This window comes from Vulpes vulpes, chromosome 8 (genome assembly GCF_048418805.1).
Source record: "Vulpes vulpes isolate BD-2025 chromosome 8, VulVul3, whole genome shotgun sequence".
Lineage (NCBI taxonomy): Eukaryota > Metazoa > Chordata > Mammalia > Carnivora > Canidae > Vulpes > Vulpes vulpes.
This window is the reverse complement of record NC_132787.1, coordinates 30,302,489-30,323,344: the sequence shown is the minus strand read 5'-3', so window position 1 is coordinate 30,323,344 and position 20,856 is coordinate 30,302,489. Positions and strand designations below refer to the sequence as shown.

Sequence of the window (20,856 nt, the reverse complement as noted above, 5' to 3'; positions counted from 1 at the left end):
GGTGCCCCCTTATTGGTTACTTTTGATTCTGACTACATCTTAATAAATGATCCATTCATTAAACTCTCCTCAATTTCTACATTTCAGTGTTCCAGATTCTTTCTGCTGGGGAACATACTTGATCAGATTTAATCTCAAGTACTTTTCAGGTCTCGATGCTATTTTATACAGTACATTTAAAATTACATTTTGTTGTTAGTTATAGAATTGCAATTAGTTTTGCAATACCTTTTTTAAAAAATCCAGCAACCTTGGTGAACTTTCATTACTTCCAATAATTTATATTAGATCTTTAAAACATTTTTCTTTATATATAGTCTCCATAAATACTCTTTAAAGTCCTTACAGACTTGTAACTTTCTTTGCAACACTTATGCCTTTTTGTGTTACCTAAACATCTAATAGAATGCTGTGTTGGAATGGTATTATTTTAATTGCATTAATCTGTCTTCTAATATTAAACTACCCTTGAAATCCACACCATTGATCAGGATACATAATACTCTCAAAGCTTAGAATCCAAATGAGGAGGAAGTACACTTTCAAAACACCAATTTTTCCCTGTTTCCTTTTATTCAAAAAATTGAAATATGGGGTGTCTGGATGGCTCAGTGGTTGAGTATCTGCCTTTGGCTCGGGTTGTGATCCCGGGGTCCTGGGATTGAATCTTGCATCAGGCTCCCCGTGGAGAAGCTGTTTCTCCCTCTGCCTCTCTCTATGTGTTTCTCATGAATAAATAAAATCTTAAAAAATAAATAAATAAATAATTGAAGTATTGTTGACATGCAATGTTCTATTAGCTTCAGGTGTACAACAGTGATATGACAATTTTATACATTATGCAATGCTCACCACCACAAGAATAGTGACTTGTCACTATGTAGTTATATATATTCTTTAGAGACAAGGTAGTTGTCAATTATATGCTTACCTACACACAATGAGCAACAAATGGATCTATATCAATAGTTTACTGACAGTTGTTCTCACTTGAGTTGTCTTATTTACATCTATCGGTAATGCAGTGATTTATTTAATCAGCAAACAATCATTTGTTGAACACCCACTAAATGGCATTCACTCTTCCAGTGCTAGAGTACGAAGATGCTAGAGCAATATCCACTGCCATTAAGAAGCTCATAATTTAAGTGTGTGAATGGAGTCTCTGTGTGTGTGTTGAGCCATGGGATAAGGTTGGAACAGAGGAAGTAGAAACAAAGATAATGGAAAACACATATAGCAAGTTTGTACTATAAATGAATGAACAAAATGCTTATTTGTGGAAGTACTTCCAGCCCCCATTCAAGACTTGAACTTTGAACTACCATATGTTTATTTAAAAAAACATGACAGAGAAGGGAACATTGTCATTTGTGCTCCTTTATTGGTATATGCTTAGGTATTACAATCTTGGGGGTAAAGTAGTGAATGCCACAAAAATCTGTCTTCGGTTTACCTTGAAACATCAAAGGAAAGAAACAACTTGCCCCAGAAAGGATGTTTCTTTCCTACAAAGGTTTTGTATGAGAAGTCAACCGACATTCCAGTTGTTACACCAAACAGCAATACCCATACCCTACGTAGGCTACCTGCAGGAAGATATACCAGAGTTTTTTTTTTTTTTTTTTTTAAGATTTTATTTATTTATTCATGAGAGATGCACAGAGAGAGAAGCAGAGACTTCGGCAGAGGGAAAAGCAGGCTCCCTGCATCAAGCTTGATGGGGGACTTGATCCCAGCATCCCGGGATCACACCCTGAGCCAAAGGCAGATGCTCAAACATGAGCCCCCCAGACCCCCCCGAGTTTTTATTTATATTGAGTTTCAGATCCTTCTGGTATGTTTATGCCTAATTATAATGTACAGGTATGTAACATCTACATCATTATCCGCACAGTGGGAGTGCAGACTCAAGTTTTACAGCCTGGGTGGCTCAGCGGTTTAGCGCCGCCTTCAGCCTCGGGCCTGGTCCTGGAGACCCGGGATCGAGTCCCACATCGGGCTCCCGGAGCATGGAGCCTGCTTCTCCCTCTGCCTGTGTCTCTGCCTCTCTCTGTGTGTGTCTCTCACGAAATAAATAAAAATCTTAAAAAAAAAAAAAAAAAAAAAGTTTGGGGGCCACTGCTCCAGAGTCCTCTGAAGTCCTTAAAAGGTTGAGTCATTTATTTTTTTTTTTTAAAGATTGTATTTATTTATTCAAGAGGGATATAGGGAAAGAGGCAGCGACCCAGGTAGCGGGAGAAACGGGCTCCCTGTGTAGAGCCCCATGCGGGACTCGATCCCAGGGCCCCGGGATCACCCCGAGCCACCCGGGTGCCCAGGAGAAGTCACTTGAATGTATCTGAAGTCACGTAACACTCAGGACGAACACGCTAACGGTACGGGGATTCTTACACAGGAGTGCCTGGAGAAATTACTTTTCTCACGGCCCTTAACTCGCAGACAACAGCAGAAAATCCTCCTTTGTAGTTGTTTGATAAGAACTGAAAAAAAACAAAAACAAAAAAAAAGTTTTTAGACGATGTTTGCGGGTCTGCGCGGCCGCCGGGCGCAGCTCCGGCCTCCCTGCCTAGATGCTCAGACAACAGACACAGTCCGGCCGGGGGACCGCTCGGCGCGTAATCCCCAGGAGCAGCCACAGCTCTCGCACTCACCAATCCCCGCCCGCGGACGGACAGACGGCGGCCGGCGGCCAGACCGCGCCCCGCGGGCTCCGCCGCGGACCAGGGCTCCCCCAGGCGTACGTATCCGGCGTGGGGCCAGCGTCACGTGCCCAGCGTGCGCCGACCCCGCGCCTGCGCGCTGCCGTCCTCTTCGCTCTGCTGCCGGGCAGACTAGCCCTCTTGCTAGATCGTCACTTCCGACGGACGCTGGCGTCATTGGTGTCATCACTTCCTGCCAGTACCGGTGTGCACGGTGCGGGTCGTGGCCGCCGGCTCTCCGGTTCTCCCCCTCCCCTACTCTCCTCCCTCCCTCCCTCTCCCTCCCTTGGCGGCTGTCGGTCGCCGGGCGCAGGCTCCCTGACCCATCCCCGACCCTTTCCTGACCTCGGTGCTACCCGATTGGCCTCTTTTTCCTGTTTCTCGGCCCAGCCCCAGCCCCCAGTGTCAGGGCGGGGGCCTTGAGCCGGAGGCTCTGCGGCAGACGAAAGAAAGAGCCCAAACGACGACCCTCGACGCCGCCGCCGCATCGCTCGGTTCGCCGCCGCCATGGCAATGAGGCAGACGCCGCTCACCTGCTCGGGCCACACGAGGCCTGTGGTCGATTTGGCCTTCAGCGGCATCACGCCCTATGGCTATTTCTTAATCAGCGCTTGCAAAGGTGAGCGGGGCCCCTGGATGCGGGTCCCTCACGGCTGGGACCGGGCCAGAAGGTAGTGTGGCCGGTACTCCCCAGTGACAAAGCGGGAATCTCAGTCTTTGAGGTTGGGGCCAGCAGTGGTCTGATGGGGAGAACAGTATAAGTACTGCCCCCAACTCAGGCCTCTCCTTTCACTTTCCAAAAATTGGTATTTCTGGAGAAGCGGGACTGTACACTTGCCTAGACACCCCGGCCATCATATTCATATTCTCTAAATAAATCTTTCAAGGATGTGGGGGATGGAGAAAATATGCCAAGCCTAAGTGATACCTTTCCTTATTTTAGAGACTTGTCATTGCTGTTAGTTTACTGGACATTCCTTTATGGCATTAGCCCCACTTTTCAATTGGAAACCGAGGTTTAGGTTAAGTTTGTCCAAAATTAGGCCCAAATTTAGATTATTTTGATACGGATCAGCATTAGTCCCACCGAATTATAAATGCTTCAGGGAGAATGTCTGGCTCAGCGCTTCAGTTTATTTCTGGACTTTTCTTAGTGACCCCAGCGAATAACGATAGGTACACAACAAAAGCCGTTTAACACTTTGGTATTTATCACGGTCACTTTATGTTTGGGTCTTTGATTTTAAGTAATCCGAACTCCTAAGTCACATGTCTTTTTAAATGTGTTTTAGACGGGAAACCTATGCTACGCCAGGGAGATACAGGAGACTGGATTGGAACATTTTTGGGTCATAAGGGTGCTGTTTGGGGCGCGACATTGAATAAGGATGCCACCAAAGCAGCTACAGCAGCTGCAGATTTCACTGCGTAAGTATAGCCAAATTGGCGGGTGTTGGAGATCCCCGTGGATTGTGTTGTGAAGTACTCAGAACTTCAGCTTCAGTTCATAAAATTTTGACTCCGTGCCTGCCATATGAGCACATGATGTTTGATCTTTTCTAAAAACTCCACTCTGGTTCTTCCTGCTTTTTTCTCTTCAGTGGTTCTCATCAATTTTCAGAGACTTTAAATGACTTATTCTGTATGTCTCAATTGGGAACCAGGAGTCTGTATTGTTGATAAGCACTCTAGATAACGAATCTTGGTTGTTGTGCTCTTAAAAATGCTCCACATGTGCTTCCTGAGTAATACCATTTCTGTGATGCCCTACTGTTGATGGCCCAGATTGTTAGCCCTGTCTCACTCCATTTTTGTTAACTAGCTTTGTACCTATTTAAAACTCAAATACTCATTTTTAAGTTTTTTAAGGCTGAAATTTAAATATTCCTGATTCCCCCCCCCCATGTCTATGTTGTTTACCAACAGAGTGTCTACTATGATGGTTTTTATGCCTCTACCACTATCTTTCTGTCTCTGCATCTTCCCAGCTTCCTAAAAACAAATTTTATCATGTCATTTCTCCAGTGATCTTCCTGTCTTCCCTGTGCAGTTTCAGTGGTTCATGACCTTGAGTGAACCCAAAAATAACCCGAGAAGCTTTAAAATATTCATATGCATGTGTCTCAGAAATTCTGAATTGATCTGGGGATGGAATCCCAACATCAGTTTTTTCCTTCCCTAAAGTTCTTCTGGTTGGTTCTGATATCAGGCCTTAGAATCACTGGCCTAAAGATTGAATTTCAGTTGTTGCCAGTTTGAAACTTGACTTCATCCTAGTTTATCAGCATCGTCTGACACTCCACAGCATATGCCCTACAGTCTGGTTATATTAAACTTACTGTTTGCCAGAATACACCTTACCATTTTGATTTTTGGCTTTTGCATATGTTAGAGTGACTTGCAGTGACCCACTTTCCCCTTCAGGGCACTTTCATATTTTATATAATCTTGGTATTCTAGTTCCTAGTTGTGTTTATGACTTAACCCTGAGAGGTTTATACTGATAAAGGCAATGTCAAGAGCTATTGTGCGATAGTAAACCTTGTTAGACTCCAGTCTGGAAAGTCAAAATAGCTTTGTTTTCCTCTCTTCTCTCAGAATTCCAAACGGGAGCAATTGTTAATGTGTTGCTTCTTTGTTCTAAGCAAATCAAATATACAAAGTGTCTTATAAAAAATGAAGGTAGATTGATAGTGGTAATGGATTTATGACTACGCATTTGTTGAAACATGTAGATTTCTATATCACAGAATGGATTTTACCATAGGTAAGATTAAAAAATAAGTTCCAATTTTTTTTAAATGAGAGGGTGATACAGTGCTTACCTGGAATTAAATTTGAGATGATGAGAGATCAACAAGAAAAGTTATAAATGTCAGCCTGAACTTTTTTCTGTGCCTTCAATGAATAGATTTCTATTATGTCTTTCTGCATAACCATTGTAAGGCTTTGCACTGTGCCCTGTTGTGATTGTATGTTCTACTGCTGAAATGAGCGGCTTGATTTTATGTAAATTCTTTAATGTCAGCAGCTTCAGGTCAAATGTTGCTTTAGTTGTCAGCATGCATACTTGTAATCTGTCATTTTCTTTTGTTAATTTGGTAAAAGTGATTCACAGATGGAAGACTTAATGGAGTGCTGTAAGGTGAAGGTGTTCATTCCTTGTTCTCACATTGTTACCTGTGTTAAAACTTCTGGTACTTTTATACTACTTAATTGTTTGTGTGTTGTTGCTTCTTGAGGTCAGGTTATATTTTTTATATGCTAGGATTATTTAATACCTTAGTGTTGAGTAAATAAGTAGAAGAAATTTTCTAAAGTAGAGGGTAAAGAATGGGTGAATTATAGATCTTGGTTTTGCTTCTGGAACCCTTGTGTCTAATTGCCATGAGTTTAGCTTTTTTTTTTTTTCCCCCTTCCAACTCCTCCAAAGTTTGTTTTTTGCTCACTTTAGTAGGAATATTCTCATTGGGAATGAATGTCATTGATTTTATAATAGAGGTAGAAATTGGGATTCCCAACTCTAGACTTCAGAGGTTTGGTAAGTGGATTTTAAAAATGTCATTAGATGTTAGATGATAGACTCTACAGACATTAGCATTAAAAAAAGATAAGCTTTTGAATTGCAATTCTGACGGGATACCTTTTTATTAACTTCAGTTCTGGGCCCTATCAATGTTTATTATGTGAGGAAAATGCCGTCACCTCCTACCTGATGGTTTTGCCCTGATACTTAAGAGACTTGTACAAAAGCTTGTTGGGAAGGATGCCTGTCTCTTTAAAATCTGTGAAGATTCTCAGTTTGTGCATTTGATCAAATGATATAATACCAGTCCTTGGGAAGATAAAAAACTAGATAGAAATTACTGCATTTGATTGGCGTGATAACCCCTCTGAAATGGAGAGAGAAACAAGTGTGAAAAAATATGGCACTTTAAATACTTAATAGAGTCTTGGAAAGAGCAGTCAGGATTGTATCTTGCTGCCAGTTATCTTTATTTAGGTCACTTATGGAGCATTAATAACCATGCCCCACATTCCAGGACATGTCCCTGGATAGGTATTCAGCGTTGTTTTGTGCTTAACATTTCATGTCTCGGTGTCTATGTTTACAAGTGGCATTAAAAGCATGAACCCTATACTCGAATCCTATGACCTTGGGAATTTATTTAACCTCTTCTCTGTCATTGTCTATAAACATGAGAATAGTAATAGTGCTTATCTCATGATGGTTGTGAATATTAAATGAACTAAAATATTTAATATTTTAAAATATTTTAATATCAATATTACATATTTCTAATATTCAGAACATTGCCTAAAATCTAATGGGTATATAAGTGTTACATGTGTAAGTTAACAATGATAGCTACCATTACCACTGGACCAAAATCCTTTAAACTGATAAAGACATTAGGTTATTTTGGACTTTCTGGGCTGAGGCCATGAAACTTTTTGCTTTTGTGCAAGACAGGTTGAGTAGATTTAAATATTAAGAAGAAATGCTTTTGGGTCCCCCTTCCACCCGCCCTGTTTCCTATTATATCATGGCAAGAAAGATGTAAGCATTCACTTTGCTTAGGCCTGAGTTCATGTGCTAGCTATGCTTTATATTTCCAGTTTGATCATGGGTTGCTTTTTAAAAGTTTGGTTTTCATATGTAAAATGGGAAGACCACATGGATATTGGGAGGATTTGAGAGATCTTTCTCCACTTACGTTCTTGAAATCTAGCAATAATATCTATTGCATAGTAAGTTCTCAATAAATAGTAATTGAGTCTTAACCCTTATTTGTTCAGTGTCTGTTTTTGAGGTGTGAGAATGTTGTATATATTCTCTTTTAATGATTTGTCTGGAGCTTGCTGTTAAGGAACTTGATCCAGCTAGAGAATAGCTTCCCCAACCTGATTATAGTCGATATAGATCATTTTTAGGAAGTTCTCTCCCCCAACTCCCGTTTTTCTTAAAAAAAAAGAAAATCATTAAAGTCATGTTAATGTGGAGGTTAATTGTGTTCTTGTGGAGAAAATATATTCAGCAGAGATGGGTCTGTGGGTCAGTTGGGAATGTTACCTTGAGGTAATTTGGGCATTTGAGTCAGGTGAGGAGTACACTATTCCCTTAAATTCCCTTCTCTTATTATCTTTTAATTCATGAAGCAAATATAAGCTTTACTTCCCATGATCCTCTTCTTAGCATCTCCACTTTCCTCTCATTAAAATCATCTGGAGAGAGTGCCAAAAATGGAGAAGATTATTGTACTCTGTTCCAGAGGATGATTAAATAGACCTGGAGTTGGGCCCAGCACTCTATAGGTAACCAAAGTATATGATCACTTTTCTCTCTTGTAAAAGAAAATAGATTGATTTCTCTCTGAATAGGTTGTCGATAAATTGAAGGTGGTATTACCTCCTTTTTGATGACTTGGTCATGTTAGGCAATGTTTTTCACCCAGAACAGCTTAATTTTTTTGTTAAGGCTTTAAAGAAGTTAAGCAGCCCCTTTTTTGAGACTTGGATGTTCTCAGAATATGAAAAGCATTGAACAGATAGCATTAATTATGTGCATGAAACAGGGATATAAGGTGGGTCACTAATTTAGGGAGGTGACAAATTCTTCATGAGTTGTGCAGGAAATAAATGTTAGAGGGTTAGCTGATAAAAAGATATTGTTAATGATGTTTCAGTGCCTTAATGTTAGCCCTGCAGCCAGCCTGGTAATAATCAGTTTCATGCCTGGAGATGGAAAAATACATTAAAAAACATTTAGGTTATTTCAGAATATTTTTAGGGCTGTAAGCCCTTTTTAGGACTTTTAGGACTCTTACTGTGAATAATGAAATATGCCAAAGTTAGTACAAGTGATTAGAGCATGCTTCTGTCAGAGAGTGTCATCTTCAATTTTAGTAGAGTTTCTAAACAGAAGGGAAAAGACTATAGATATGTTGGCCACTCCTGTATGATACGACTTTGGTCAGCTCCACCACCACCTCTGCTTATTGTTTCCTTTATTTTTAAAAATAAATGTCAATTATATGAAAATGAAAATCTTTATAGAGCATAGCTTGTTCAGTCTTTTTTTTATTATTTTTTTTTAGCTTGTTCAGTCGTAACAGTTATTTTCCCAGTAAGCAAAGTTTTCTTGTTTATTTTTCAATCACCTCTTCTGATATAAAAATGAACTTTTTTTTCTTCTTTAATCTTTTTTATTGGGAGAACCCTGTACAGTATTTTTCTAATGTATTATTTAGCCATTATCCTGTGATTCATCAGGTGTGTGTGTGTGTGTGTGTGTGTGTAGACGTAGAACCATACATATATTTTGGGTTGGATGGGGTCAGCGTAACAGTTGAGAGGTTAAAAATCCTGTTTAGCATTATATAATCAAGACTGATACTTTGTTGGAGAGTTAATTTGATTAGAATTTGAGAATTATGGGGCACCTGGGTGGCTCAGTGATTGAGTGTCTGCCTTTGGCTCAGGTTGTGATCCTGAGGTCCAGGGATCAATTCTCACACCAGGCTCCTCACAGGGAGCCTGTCTCTCCCTCTGCCTATGTCTCTGCCTCTCTGTGTGTCTCTCATGAATAAATAAACTAAAATCTTAAAAAAAAAAAAAAAAGAATTGGAGAATTTTAAGAGTCAACTTTGAGGAAGAGATAGGGAGAATATTTTCTTCTCAGTAGTCTCAATTTAAAATTTTATGTAACCTGTATCAGGGCCTTTCATTCTCCTGTAAATTCTTTTCAGGATTTCTTGTTTTTCTTTTTTATGTTTTGCATGTTACATAATAAAAAAATAGAGAAACAAATTGGAGAAATGAAATTTAAAATTGGTTAAAATGTTTTGCAGTCTTGCTAAAAGGATATTATGGCTATAGACTAAAAGTAAGGATGGGCTGGTTCATGGATCTCATTTACTTAAATTTGTAGATCTTTTCCATTGTCAAAATTAGACTGATTATATGGCTACTACAGGTAAATTTCTTTTCCTTTAGGATTGTTTAAATATTTAATCAAATATTTAAATCTTAACAGTGAGGGATATTAGAGATAATGGGAGACTTCTAAATACATTTATATAACATTTCACATATCTAACATATTTGGTAATCACCAAAATTACCATTATATTTATCTTTTAATTTTTTTTTTTTTTTTTTTTTTTTTACTTTTAGCAAAGTGTGGGATGCTGTCTCAGGAGATGAATTGATGACCCTGGCTCATAAACACATTGTCAAGACTGTGGATTTTACACAGGTATCAGAAAATAGAATTTATTTTAGGAGGTTTAGATTGCTGTTATTATATGCTGTAATAATGGTTGTATATTTGGTTTGTATATTTATTGTATATTTGGGGGAATACAATTTGTTTATATTTGATTTAATTACAGATTAAGCTATACAGATTTATTTATTTGATTAATCCTAAGGTACTGTGGAACTCTTGGGTCAGTTCTTCCATCAGTAGCAACAGATATCTAAAATGTGCAAATAATGTTTCCTCAGTACTTTCAGAAGGGAGAGGAAAAATTTGAGGTCATCAAAGAGGTGTTTCTTAGGAGGGAGAGGTGCAGGATCAGGGCAGAGGGAGAAAATTAATGTGGTAGGTGGTATAATATATTTGAACTGGAGAGCTTAAAGGGTTTTGGCAATTATGAGAAAGATAAACGTTTTCTAGAAGTAATTGGCATGTATTGCATCTGTTTATGAAGTCTGAACTTTATTTGGATTTTAGTTGGTGTTAAAGTTTTAAAGAGATACAGCTATTAAAATGGCTAATCTGTTAACATTTTGCTTGTGTGTGTTTTCAGGATAGTAATTACTTGTTAACTGGGGGACAGGATAAACTGCTACGCATATATGATTTGAACAAACCTGAAGCAGGTGAGCATAATTTATATGTCTTTAATGAGTTTAATTTAAATGAGTTTTAATGTCTGTTTATTTGCTACATTGTGCTTGTGTAGTTTTCTTGCAAATTAAACACTTAACCAGTTTATCTTGCTAAATTTTTATCATATTAAGTTTAAAAAGGTACAGAGCAGTGTTAGTACCTTTTGGGAGGAAAGAATGGTTGTCTATAGAAAGTGAGAAGGGTAAGATTTTTTGTGTGTATATATTCAGATTTTTAAACCATGTGAATATATTAGCTAATCAGAAGAATTTTTTTCTTTTTTCTTTTTTTTCAGAAGAATTTTTAAAATTAAAAAATTAACATTTTTTTCATGTCTTTATTCTATCCACTATTTCTAATGACTATATCATTTTCATCCTATGAATAAGTGGATTAACCCATCTCTTATTCTGGTCCATTTGGGCTATTTAGAAATCTTAAATATAAGTAGTGTTATGCTGAACATCCTTATAGTTGCAAATATTTCTGCAGTTATTTCTATAGAATAACTACACAGAAATAGAATTGTTGGTACAGAAAAGAGGTACACTTGGAAGCCATTGGTAGGTATTACCAAAGTGTGCTCCAGTGAAATCTTAAAATATATAGCTAACCTGTTCTGACAAGGACTGATAACTAATTTTGCCTTCCGAATTTAATAGAAGAAAAATGGTTCTGTGATCATAATGTGAACTTAAAAAATTATTCATGAGATTAAAATACTGTTGAATACCATTTTAATGTGTTCTTTTGTGAACTAATAGTCTGTTCATGCCCTTTGCCAATTTATCTGTTAGGATGTTCATCTTATTAGTGGTTTTAAGGTTCTTCTAATTTGTCTTTTGCTTTTAAATTTCGTTAATAAAGTTTATCGTATACACATTGTAAAGGCTCTGGTGGTGGAATTTATCATTTCCTTTATGAATTCTCTTATTGCACAGAAGCTATAAAAGATGCTTTTTCAAAACTCCCTGGTCCAGATACTCGTCTCTTTTGTAGTTTCTTAATGCTTTCTAGCCACATAGTATATATATTTCAAAAATCAGCAGATTATGATAAACAGGGTTGTATTTATTTTATATAAGTTGGTATCTTATATATTGTATAATGGGTATTTATTATTTATTCGTAATAAATCTATGGACGTCAGAAGTTTCTACGAAAGTCAAAGTTACCTTGGATATTAAGCAGTTATTCTCAAGATACCCTTTTCTAAAAGCATTTCTAAGGCGAGCAAACTGACTACATTTATAGATTATTCTTCATAGACCCAGTGGTATTTCTCTTCATTTTCTTTAATAACGTTATGCCAAAACATAAAGCATTTGGACCTCATTTCATCATGTATCTTTCTGACTCAGCAAGGTGGTTCAGGTCTTAGGCGGACATTTTTCATCTTTTACCTTTCTCAAAGCTGTTTTCTGAAAGTGCCTCTTTACTGTATTGTCAATAGAAATAATAGCAGTTAACTGCTTTTACTGTATGTCAGACTCCAGGTTAGAAACCTTAGATGTATATTCTCATTTGATCCTCATTCTCAAGCTATGAGGTATATGGTAACTATCGTTATCCCATTTTGCAGATGAAGAAATGAAAGGGTTAAGTAACCTTTATTTCAACAGGTTTATTTCAACAGGTTAAATGACTTGCTTAAAATTGTGTTGAATAGCTTTGCCTCCAGCATCTGCTTTTGCCCAAAGATAAGAGTAGGTTTTTTTTTTTCTTGTTTATCTTTTGCAGGGAAAGTCTCCAGCAGAGACAGATTCCCCCCCCCCCCCCCTTTTTTTTTGATGCTTTGTTCTCAATGTAGAAATATTCTTGGGAATTACTGCATTGCTTTTTATTCTCCTTTTCTCCTGTCAGCCTCTACTTCCCTCTTTTTTCCTGTTTCTACCAACAGGCTTGGAGGAGGGTCCCAGTGTTAGTGATAATGTTGGATGAGCTTCTTTTATTTCAATGTGATACAGTTATGCTACTGAAAGCAGAAACAGCCTGGAGGGAGCAATGCATTCACTCCCAGATACATATAGCAGCATTGTTCTTGGGTTCTTTGTCATGCAGATAAATTTTTAATCCAGTGTAGAAAAACTAAATGTATTCTGTGGAAACCATAAGTTTTCATTGTGTTGGGCTTTGAAAAGTTGCAGCTTAATTTAAAATGTACTTCTTTTCTCTTCACATAGTTAATTGTTCCAGTATTACTTAGTTTAAAAAACCAAATATTAACAAATATATTCTACATTGTTTCATTTTAAGAACCTAAGGAAATCAGTGGTCACACCTCTGGTATTAAGAAAGCTCTATGGTGCAGTGAGGATAAACAGATTCTTTCAGCTGATGATAAAACTGTCCGGTAAGTAATTTTTCTTTAGTAATTTAAAGTTTGAAACAATTGACCTTAGTGCTTATATTTTAAATATTTCTCATAACTGTATGTAGGAAGAATTATCTCTATACATTGAAAGTTAAGTTGTACATAGGTCACATTTTCTTGGAGCTATCCATTTACTTTTATAAACATAGAGCATAATCTACAAGACACTGAATTAAAATTATTGACATCTTTATAAGCATGTGCTCTTGACCTGAAGTAGTGGACACACTGGCTACAGGAGGTCCATGAAACTCCTGAAATTCTATGAAATTTTGTGTGCTGACACCTGATGTTTTTTCCTGTGGAGAAAAAACCCCCATCAGATTTATAAATACAGAATTTAAGAACTGTTATTTAGAGTGACACTAAAATTGCTAAGATTAAAACCTTACATGTCTTAATAGCATAGTTTTGCCAAGAGAGGTATTTTTAAGTATAAGTTAACTTTACCAACAAGATACCAAGTAATTTAACATTGTATAGGAACCCCAAATTTCTCCATATCATCTATAATTTATGAGTTGGAATGGAGGAGGTTTTACTACAATTGTGATTATTCTTTCATTGGTTAATCTGTAGATGTAATTGGGAATTAAGCTTGTTTCTTAAGCCAATTATCACCTTATTTTCCTCTTCTTTTGCAGCCTTTGGGATCATGCTACCATGACAGAAGTGAAATCTCTAAATTTTAATATGTCTGTTAGCAGTATGGAATATATTCCTGAGGGAGAGATCTTGGTAATAACTTACGGACGATCTATTGCTTTTCATAGTGCAGTAAGGTATGTCCAAGAAATACCTTCCCTTTTTTTTTGGTAACTTAAAAATTGGAAGGCAGAAGTGAAAGATATATAACTCTTTAATAAGGCAAATCTTGACTTATACCATATTATGTGGGGGAAATGTTTCCATACCACTAATAATGTGTATTTTAAGAATTTGATACACTAGGGAATTAATCTAATTAATTTCCAGTGTTTAGGGGAGATTTATTGGTAAAATTTAGTAACTTTTAAATTTTCTTTCTTTTTGATTATATTTTTCTTAAAAGGATCTCTAGACTGGTATTATAATTAATGTTCATTACTGTATAAAGCTACTGTGATCTTGATTCTCTTATTAATTTTCCCTTTAACATTTTAGAGAAATAGTGATTTTTTTCTTCTATTCCAAAGTTTGTATAGACCTCCAATGTTTTTTAAAAACAGACGTAGGGGATCCCTGGGTGGCTCAGATGTTTAGTGCCTGCCTTTGGCCCAGAGCATGATCCTGGAGTCCTGGGATTGAGTCCCATGTCAGGCTCCCTGCATGGAGCCTACTTCTCCCTCTGGCTGTGTCTCTGCCTCTCTCTCTCTCTCTCTCTCTCTCTCTCTGTCTCTCATGAATAAATAAATAAAATCTTTAAAAAAAAAAAAAGACGTAATTTTTTTGTGACTGTAAATATAGTAAATGCCCTTGTTGAAAATTTGGGAAATATAATTTTTAAAAATTTACCCACTGTTCTTCAACCGTAGATGCCAGAATGTTAATGGTAGTTGTATCTTCCATTAGTTTTTTTTCTTGGTTACACATTTTTTCTTCATTATACATGTGTAACATTATATATGCATGTATTTGTGTGGGTATTTTTTTTAATTACTGGGGCCCTATAAGTGTAATTTTGATTTTTTATTTTAAACTGTTCTTAGCAAAAAAATAAAAATAAAAAAAATAAAAAAATAAAAAAACTGTTCTTAGCTATTCAAAATTGTTTGAAAATATTTAGGTTTTACTAAATTATGTATCAATTTCTCTGAAAAAGCTGATGTGAAAACTCCCTGATATTCATGTGAAACTATTGGTATGCATTGATTTTTATTATATAGCTATAGTTTCAAATTTGGTTTTTCTTTCAAGCTTGATAGCAAAGATGGAACCATCTTTAGCAGTTTTATATTTGTGATATTGAAGGTTTTGTTTCAGAAGCTTATAAATTCTCAGCAGTTGAGAATAATGTACAAATAGTGCTTTATGTTAATTACTATAAAACATTTTCTCTTCTCAAAGATAATGTGTAGTTGTCATGGAAAAATCAAACAATACAGAATTAAATTTCTTTCAGGGCAAAAATCCAGATATATTAACCATACTGTTGTGAATTAGCCACCACAGTCATTTCTAGGGTAGCGTTCATTGTACAAAGTGTATTTGTATTCCTGGAATGAACTCCACTTGGGCAGAGTATCCTTCTGGACTTTTGCTAATATTATTTAGAGGTTTTGTTGTTGTTGTTGTTTTAACATCACTATGTTTGACTAAATGAAAATATAATTGTTTCTTGGGTTTCAGGAATTAGGAACAGTTTAAAAGTACTCTTTCCTGGTATTGTTTATGCAGTATTCAAAATTTATAAATATTATTTAAATCATTTTTCAGTTTGGATCCAATTAAATCTTTTGAAGCTCCTGCAACCATCAATTCTGCATCTCTTCATCCTGAGAAAGAATTTCTTGTTGCAGGTGGTGAAGACTTTAAACTTTATAAGTATGATTATAATAGTGGAGAAGAATTAGGTGGGTTGTTCTCTTTTTCCTCCCTTAAAATGATGTGGTTACATTTATCAATGCTGGATTTCAGTAATACCTCAGTTAACAAATTTTTCAGCTAACTAAAACTTTCTATTTTCAAGTGAAAAAGGTTTTTTTTCCCACTCTGGATAGAAGTATTTATAGAGCTATAAACAAAGCATGCTAAACTCTCAATTTTACCTTTTCCTTTTAACTTAAGTTCATTGTATTCAGATATTCTATACAGTAGTGCAGTGAATTTATTTGAGAGTAGGAGGAGGCAGGCAGTCTTACGTCAAAATCATGTTAAACAGATGTAAGAGTATTTGTTCTTTCTGAAGTATAGTGCTAATATGTAGCTCATCTACCTAGCTCCCCCTTTTTGCCAATGTAAAAATCTCTAAGCTCTCTAGAGAATAGTGTAGACAAAAAACAGCTATGGTGTATTATAGGGATACCTTAGGGATCTGAATTGGAGGGGATTTTTGTTTGGTGGGGTTTTTTTTTTGTTTGGAGTCTGACTTTTGCTTCCGTTTTCATAGTAGTCCTTCATAAAGGAAGGGGAAGGGCAGGTAAGATTAATTTGAAGTTAATCTACATCCTAACTTTACATTTATCTTATTGACTAGCTATTTTATAATCATGGTTCTCAGTTTCTACTTTTAGCCTTCACAGAATTTCTTTTTGAACTAGTATATTTAGTCTTTTTCTGTAAGCTGCTGCTTGTTTCTAGCTGCTTTGCTTTACCACCCAATGAAATTAAGCTTGTTAGAATTCTACACAAAGAACAAAAGACAACTTTATGTTTTGTTTCTTTAGGAAAACTGATAGATTTGGGTTGGATAAATGGAAGTTTGGTGAATGAAACATAGAATCTATTATAATTGTTTATAGTTCACCCTATATTGTTTGAATATAGGTGACTTTTAAGTGAGAGACTTTTTTATTATTTTTATTTAATGTCAGTTTTCAAAGTTTCAGAATGTTTTGGCCATGTTTTTTATTTTTTGAAAAAGAAGTAAATTATTTGCCTGAAATCTGAGATCACAGTTAGTGAACACCAGACCTTGGACCCAGCTTATTCTCATTACAAACCTCTCATATTCTTTCTACTTTCATGAAAATTTTACTCTCATGATAAAACTGTCTTGGTATTCTCTGGTTGTACAGAGATGGGGAAGATGAGGGTCCTTGAGTTGACCCAGAGACAGAATAGAAGCATTGGTCTAGGTAATAGTAAAGACTTTGAAAACTCCTAAGGTGATGAGGCATTATCATCAAAAATTTGTAAATAAGTATAGGACTTAAACAGAGCAACACTACTACTGATCTGTATATTTTCTCATTAAATTCCCCAGACTAAAATATTTAAGGATTGCCATTGATCTTGTATCTTCATGTTCTGTGTGACAGAATGACTAGTAGACTCTTAGTCTGGCAGGAAATTAAGAGGCAGATTGTGTAAAAGAGCTCCATCTGGTGGCTCTCTGTGGTCATAAGAAGAATTGGTTCCCTGGTAAACAGGCAGTGAGTTTATGATGTGGAAATTTGGGTTGAATTGACAGACTTTAGATTTGCTTTCTGTAGAATTTACTCCTTTCCTTCACCCTTACTGGGATTGAAGCCTTTTTTTTTTTTAAAGAGGGACAGTATGAAACCATAATGTGTGCTAGAATTAGAAGGGGGTAATTTTGCAGAGAAATGGTAGACATTATGTACCACTTTGCAGTAAGAATCACTTTATTTTTTAATGAGGTTTAGTTCTTTGAATTTGCACTTAAGAATTTCATATCTTTCCAATAATACAGATAGTATTTTCCTTAGTGTGTCAATACTTAACCAACATTTAAGTCTTAAGTTATCTAATAGCCCTTCTCTTCTTTTTCAGAATCCTACAAGGGACACTTTGGTCCTATTCACTGTGTGAGATTTAGTCCTGATGGAGAACTCTATGCCAGTGGTTCTGAAGATGGAACATTGAGACTATGGCAAACTGTGGTAGGAAAAACATACGGCCTTTGGAAATGTGTGCTTCCTGGTAAGGATTTGTATCTAAAGTTATCAAGCTAAAGGGGTACCTGGCTAGCTCAGTCGGTGGAGCATGTAACTCTTGATCTCAGGGTCATGAGTTTAAGCCCCACGTTGGTAGAGTTCACTTAAAAATGACAAAGTTGTCAAGTTAGGCTTCATGATTTTGTGTCATTTTTCATCTTTAACTTTGTTTCTATTTTTCTGTCTTCTGTAGATTTTAAATTATTTAATATAGTTTAAGCAGAGACCCATAACTATAAATTGGCTATTGTGTTATTTTGTTTGGTTAAGTTTTTTGTTTTGTCTTCTTTTATGTGTGTATGTGTGTGTTTTCTATTTTGTTCCTGAATTTTTTACACTAGATCATTTGGTGAATGACATGAATCTAATTCAGAATTTGCTAGAGGGCAATATAAAGAATTTATAAGTAAATGTATTTAATCTCTGAATGGTTAGTACTCACTGATTCTTAGAAGGTAGACCTGTTTTTAATAAAAATACTTACTGATCCCAAAGTAGTTGTAATAACTTAAAAATGAATTTTGAGGAATGACAAACTATTTTAGAATCACAGTTATTAAAAAAGAAGAGGTTCCCATTATGTTCTGTAGCTCATTGCTTAGAATAGTTTTAGTGTACTCTTCTTGCTTATAAATACTGGAAGTTATTGGTAATATTGTGGTTCACATAATCATGATTGCTTTTTTTTTTTTTTTCATAGAAGAAGATAGTGGTGAGCTGGCAAAGCCAAAGATCAGTTTTCCAGAGACAACAGAAGAGGAGCTAGGTAAATCCTAATGAATTAACTTTTGTAGAGTCCTGGGGGATTTAAAATTGAAGTGTTAGGTGAGTTTTACTCATTGAGCATATATTTCATAATATAAATAGTTAAGTGTCTACTGCATAGTAGCAGGCATGGAGATGTAGTATGGATCTGAGGTCGTTACTCTTACAGTACTTGGAGTCTAACATGAGGAGGCAGTTGCTAAAATAAAAAAGTTATAGTTGCAGTTATTATTTATTAGGCACTTAGTACTTACCAAGTGCTATTTCCCAAATCTAGAATTATAGATTGTAAGATACACCAATCATATAATCTTGTTTGAAACTTGAACAAATAAAGGAGGGAACCAAATCTTTCAAGATACAACTTGTAATTCATTGTTTACTAGATAGTTGGGAGTCACTGAAAGTTTAGCCCAAATCTTTCAAGATACAACTTGTAATTCATTGTTAACTAGATAGTTGGGAGTCACTGAAAGTTTAGCCCTGGGAAGTTAAGATATGGTGTAAAAAAGTTTGGTGGGTGAAATCTATGAACTTATTTTTCACTGCATTGTCAGTGGCCTGAGTCTAGTCATTAACAGCATGTGCCCTTGTTCTCTTTTGCCTCTCCTCATCAGCACGCTTTCAGAAAATCTTTATTCATTCATTTCACAGGAAATGAGGTCAACATAGAAATTTTCTTTATTAAGTTGATTAATGTGGGGTTTTTTTTAATTGTTATTTTTTTTCATTACAGAAGAAATTACTTCAGAGAATTCAGATTCCATCTATAGTTCAACTCCTGAAGTGAAGGCCTGAGCACTGGGCACATGCCGCAGATAATGTACAACTTATGGACTAAAACAAGCAAGCAGAGAAAAGCATCAGCCTCCCAAAGTGACTCTCTGCTTAAGGCAAACATGAGCAGTAAATAATGGGGAATATGAATTAGTTCCAGTCCTGGAACTAACTTGGTGTTACCTGTATGTGAAAGGCAAGAGTATCAGATGAAGGCAGGTGGAATTAGGCTCTTGTGGTATGATGGCCTGTTGTCTTTTTAATGAATATGTGCAAGCCAACATCCAATTTCTCTTATTACAATTAGATTTCTTGTAGCTGTTTATGTTATTATGAAGAAGAAAAATATATTGGCCTATTTTTCTGACTTTTCCCTTAAAGCAGAAAGCCCTTTTTTTTTTTTTTTTTTTTTTTGCTTTAGTTGTAAAGAAGAGGGAATACATCATAAAGTAATTGGTTTGATTTCTCTTTCATTGTACACTGCTTCTGAACATCTAATTGTTTTAGTTGTCTAAATAAAATGCCTCTAAAACAAAACAATGTTTGTTTCCTGGGAAAAATACTGATTTGAGTTTATAGATGGAAATTGCCAGAAAGTTTTTCTACATCGACTATATCAAAAGACAATTTGGTTAAAGAATCTTTAGTAAACATATTGGTTCCTAATTTTGAAATGCAATTACTTGTACTGGGTTTTTTAAAATTTCCATGTTTTTTGCTGGAGTTGCATTTACCTTCCTCCTAGGTTGGATAGAAATACTTGATTTGCTTTTTAAAAAAGTATCAGAATAATGTCTTACGTAAATGACACATGCTAGTTATAAGGGGAAAAAATGAGGTAAATCAGAATTGGCAGAAAGCAGGAGAATCGCTTAAAATCCCACCATCCCCAAAATCTGTTAAAAATTAACATTAATTTTGTGTACCTGTATGTGTGTATACAGATATAAAATATTTTATAAAAGTGGGATAATTGTAGATCTGCAATGTTTATTTTACTTTATCCTTTGAGTTCAGATGGCATTCAAAAAACCTTTTTACCAGTCTCCTAATAAAATGGGTCAACTGGGTTTAGACTGTACTTATTTTTTAAAATATAAGACATATATTAAACTAGTAATTTGGAAATATTTTAGACCAATGAATAACATCTCTGTCAAATCGCTTCCTGTCTCCTCATTCATCTTGTGAAAGGCCCTTGATCACTTTCCTTAAAAAAAAAAAAAAAAAAAAAAAACAAGCTAAGAGTAAGTTTTCAGAGATTTGTGGTAATCCGAAGAAAAGCACTGTGGGGTATGACTGTCTCTAAAGCCGAAGAGCGGTTATGTCATGGGGAGAGCCACTGAAAATCCGCACAAGGTCTCATAGAACGGTAGTTTTGTGTCGTCTTGCTCCATGCCTGGTCCTCTACTTTGCTGTAGCAATATTGTTAGTATACCATGGGTTGCTTAGACTCTAGTCAGAGTCTGACTTACCTTAAAGTTGAGATTTATATGCACCAGATTGGACTAATGAAATTGCTGGATATTTATGAAATTTATGGTTCAAGAGGATTTCTCCTACTTGGGTTTTATAAAAATCTAAAGACTGTGCACAGATATGTGTTTACACATCACTGGGTGGCAGATAGCTTGGAATCTGTAAAAGTTGTTTGAGTTAAGTTTGTAAGCTGAAAAATTTCAGGCCATGAAGTCCTACTATGCCTTATATTTCTTTTGTGACTATAATGTTCATGTTGTTCAC

The 20,856-nt window shown here is 35.9% G+C and overlaps 1 protein-coding gene across 1 annotated transcript; it reads left to right on the top strand.

Moving 5' to 3' along the window:
- Positions 1 to 2,927: 2,927 nt before the first annotated feature.
- On the top strand, positions 2,928 to 19,650 carry STRAP (serine/threonine kinase receptor associated protein). Its single transcript, XM_025995163.2, has 10 exons — positions 2,928 to 3,321; positions 3,995 to 4,130; positions 9,879 to 9,960; positions 10,517 to 10,589; positions 12,856 to 12,952; positions 13,618 to 13,755; positions 15,389 to 15,525; positions 17,408 to 17,557; positions 18,272 to 18,337; positions 19,073 to 19,650. Exons 1-10 carry the CDS (start codon positions 3,210 to 3,212, stop codon positions 19,132 to 19,134), a joined length of 1,053 nt encoding a protein of 350 aa, XP_025850948.1. The 5' UTR covers positions 2,928 to 3,209; the 3' UTR covers positions 19,135 to 19,650.
- The last annotated feature ends 1,206 nt before the right edge of the window (positions 19,651 to 20,856 follow it).

Excerpts from the sequence above, each read along its gene's own strand:
- STRAP (XM_025995163.2), top strand. The coding sequence starts at position 3,210 with ATGGCAATGAGGCAGACGCCGCTCACCTGCTCGGGCCACACGAGGCCT. Across the intron at positions 13,756-15,388 it reads GCTTTTCATAGTGCAGTAAG|TTTGGATCCAATTAAATCTT; the intron begins GTATGTCCAAGA and ends ATCATTTTTCAG. Across the intron at positions 17,558-18,271 it reads TTGGAAATGTGTGCTTCCTG|AAGAAGATAGTGGTGAGCTG; the intron begins GTAAGGATTTGT and ends TTTTTTTCATAG.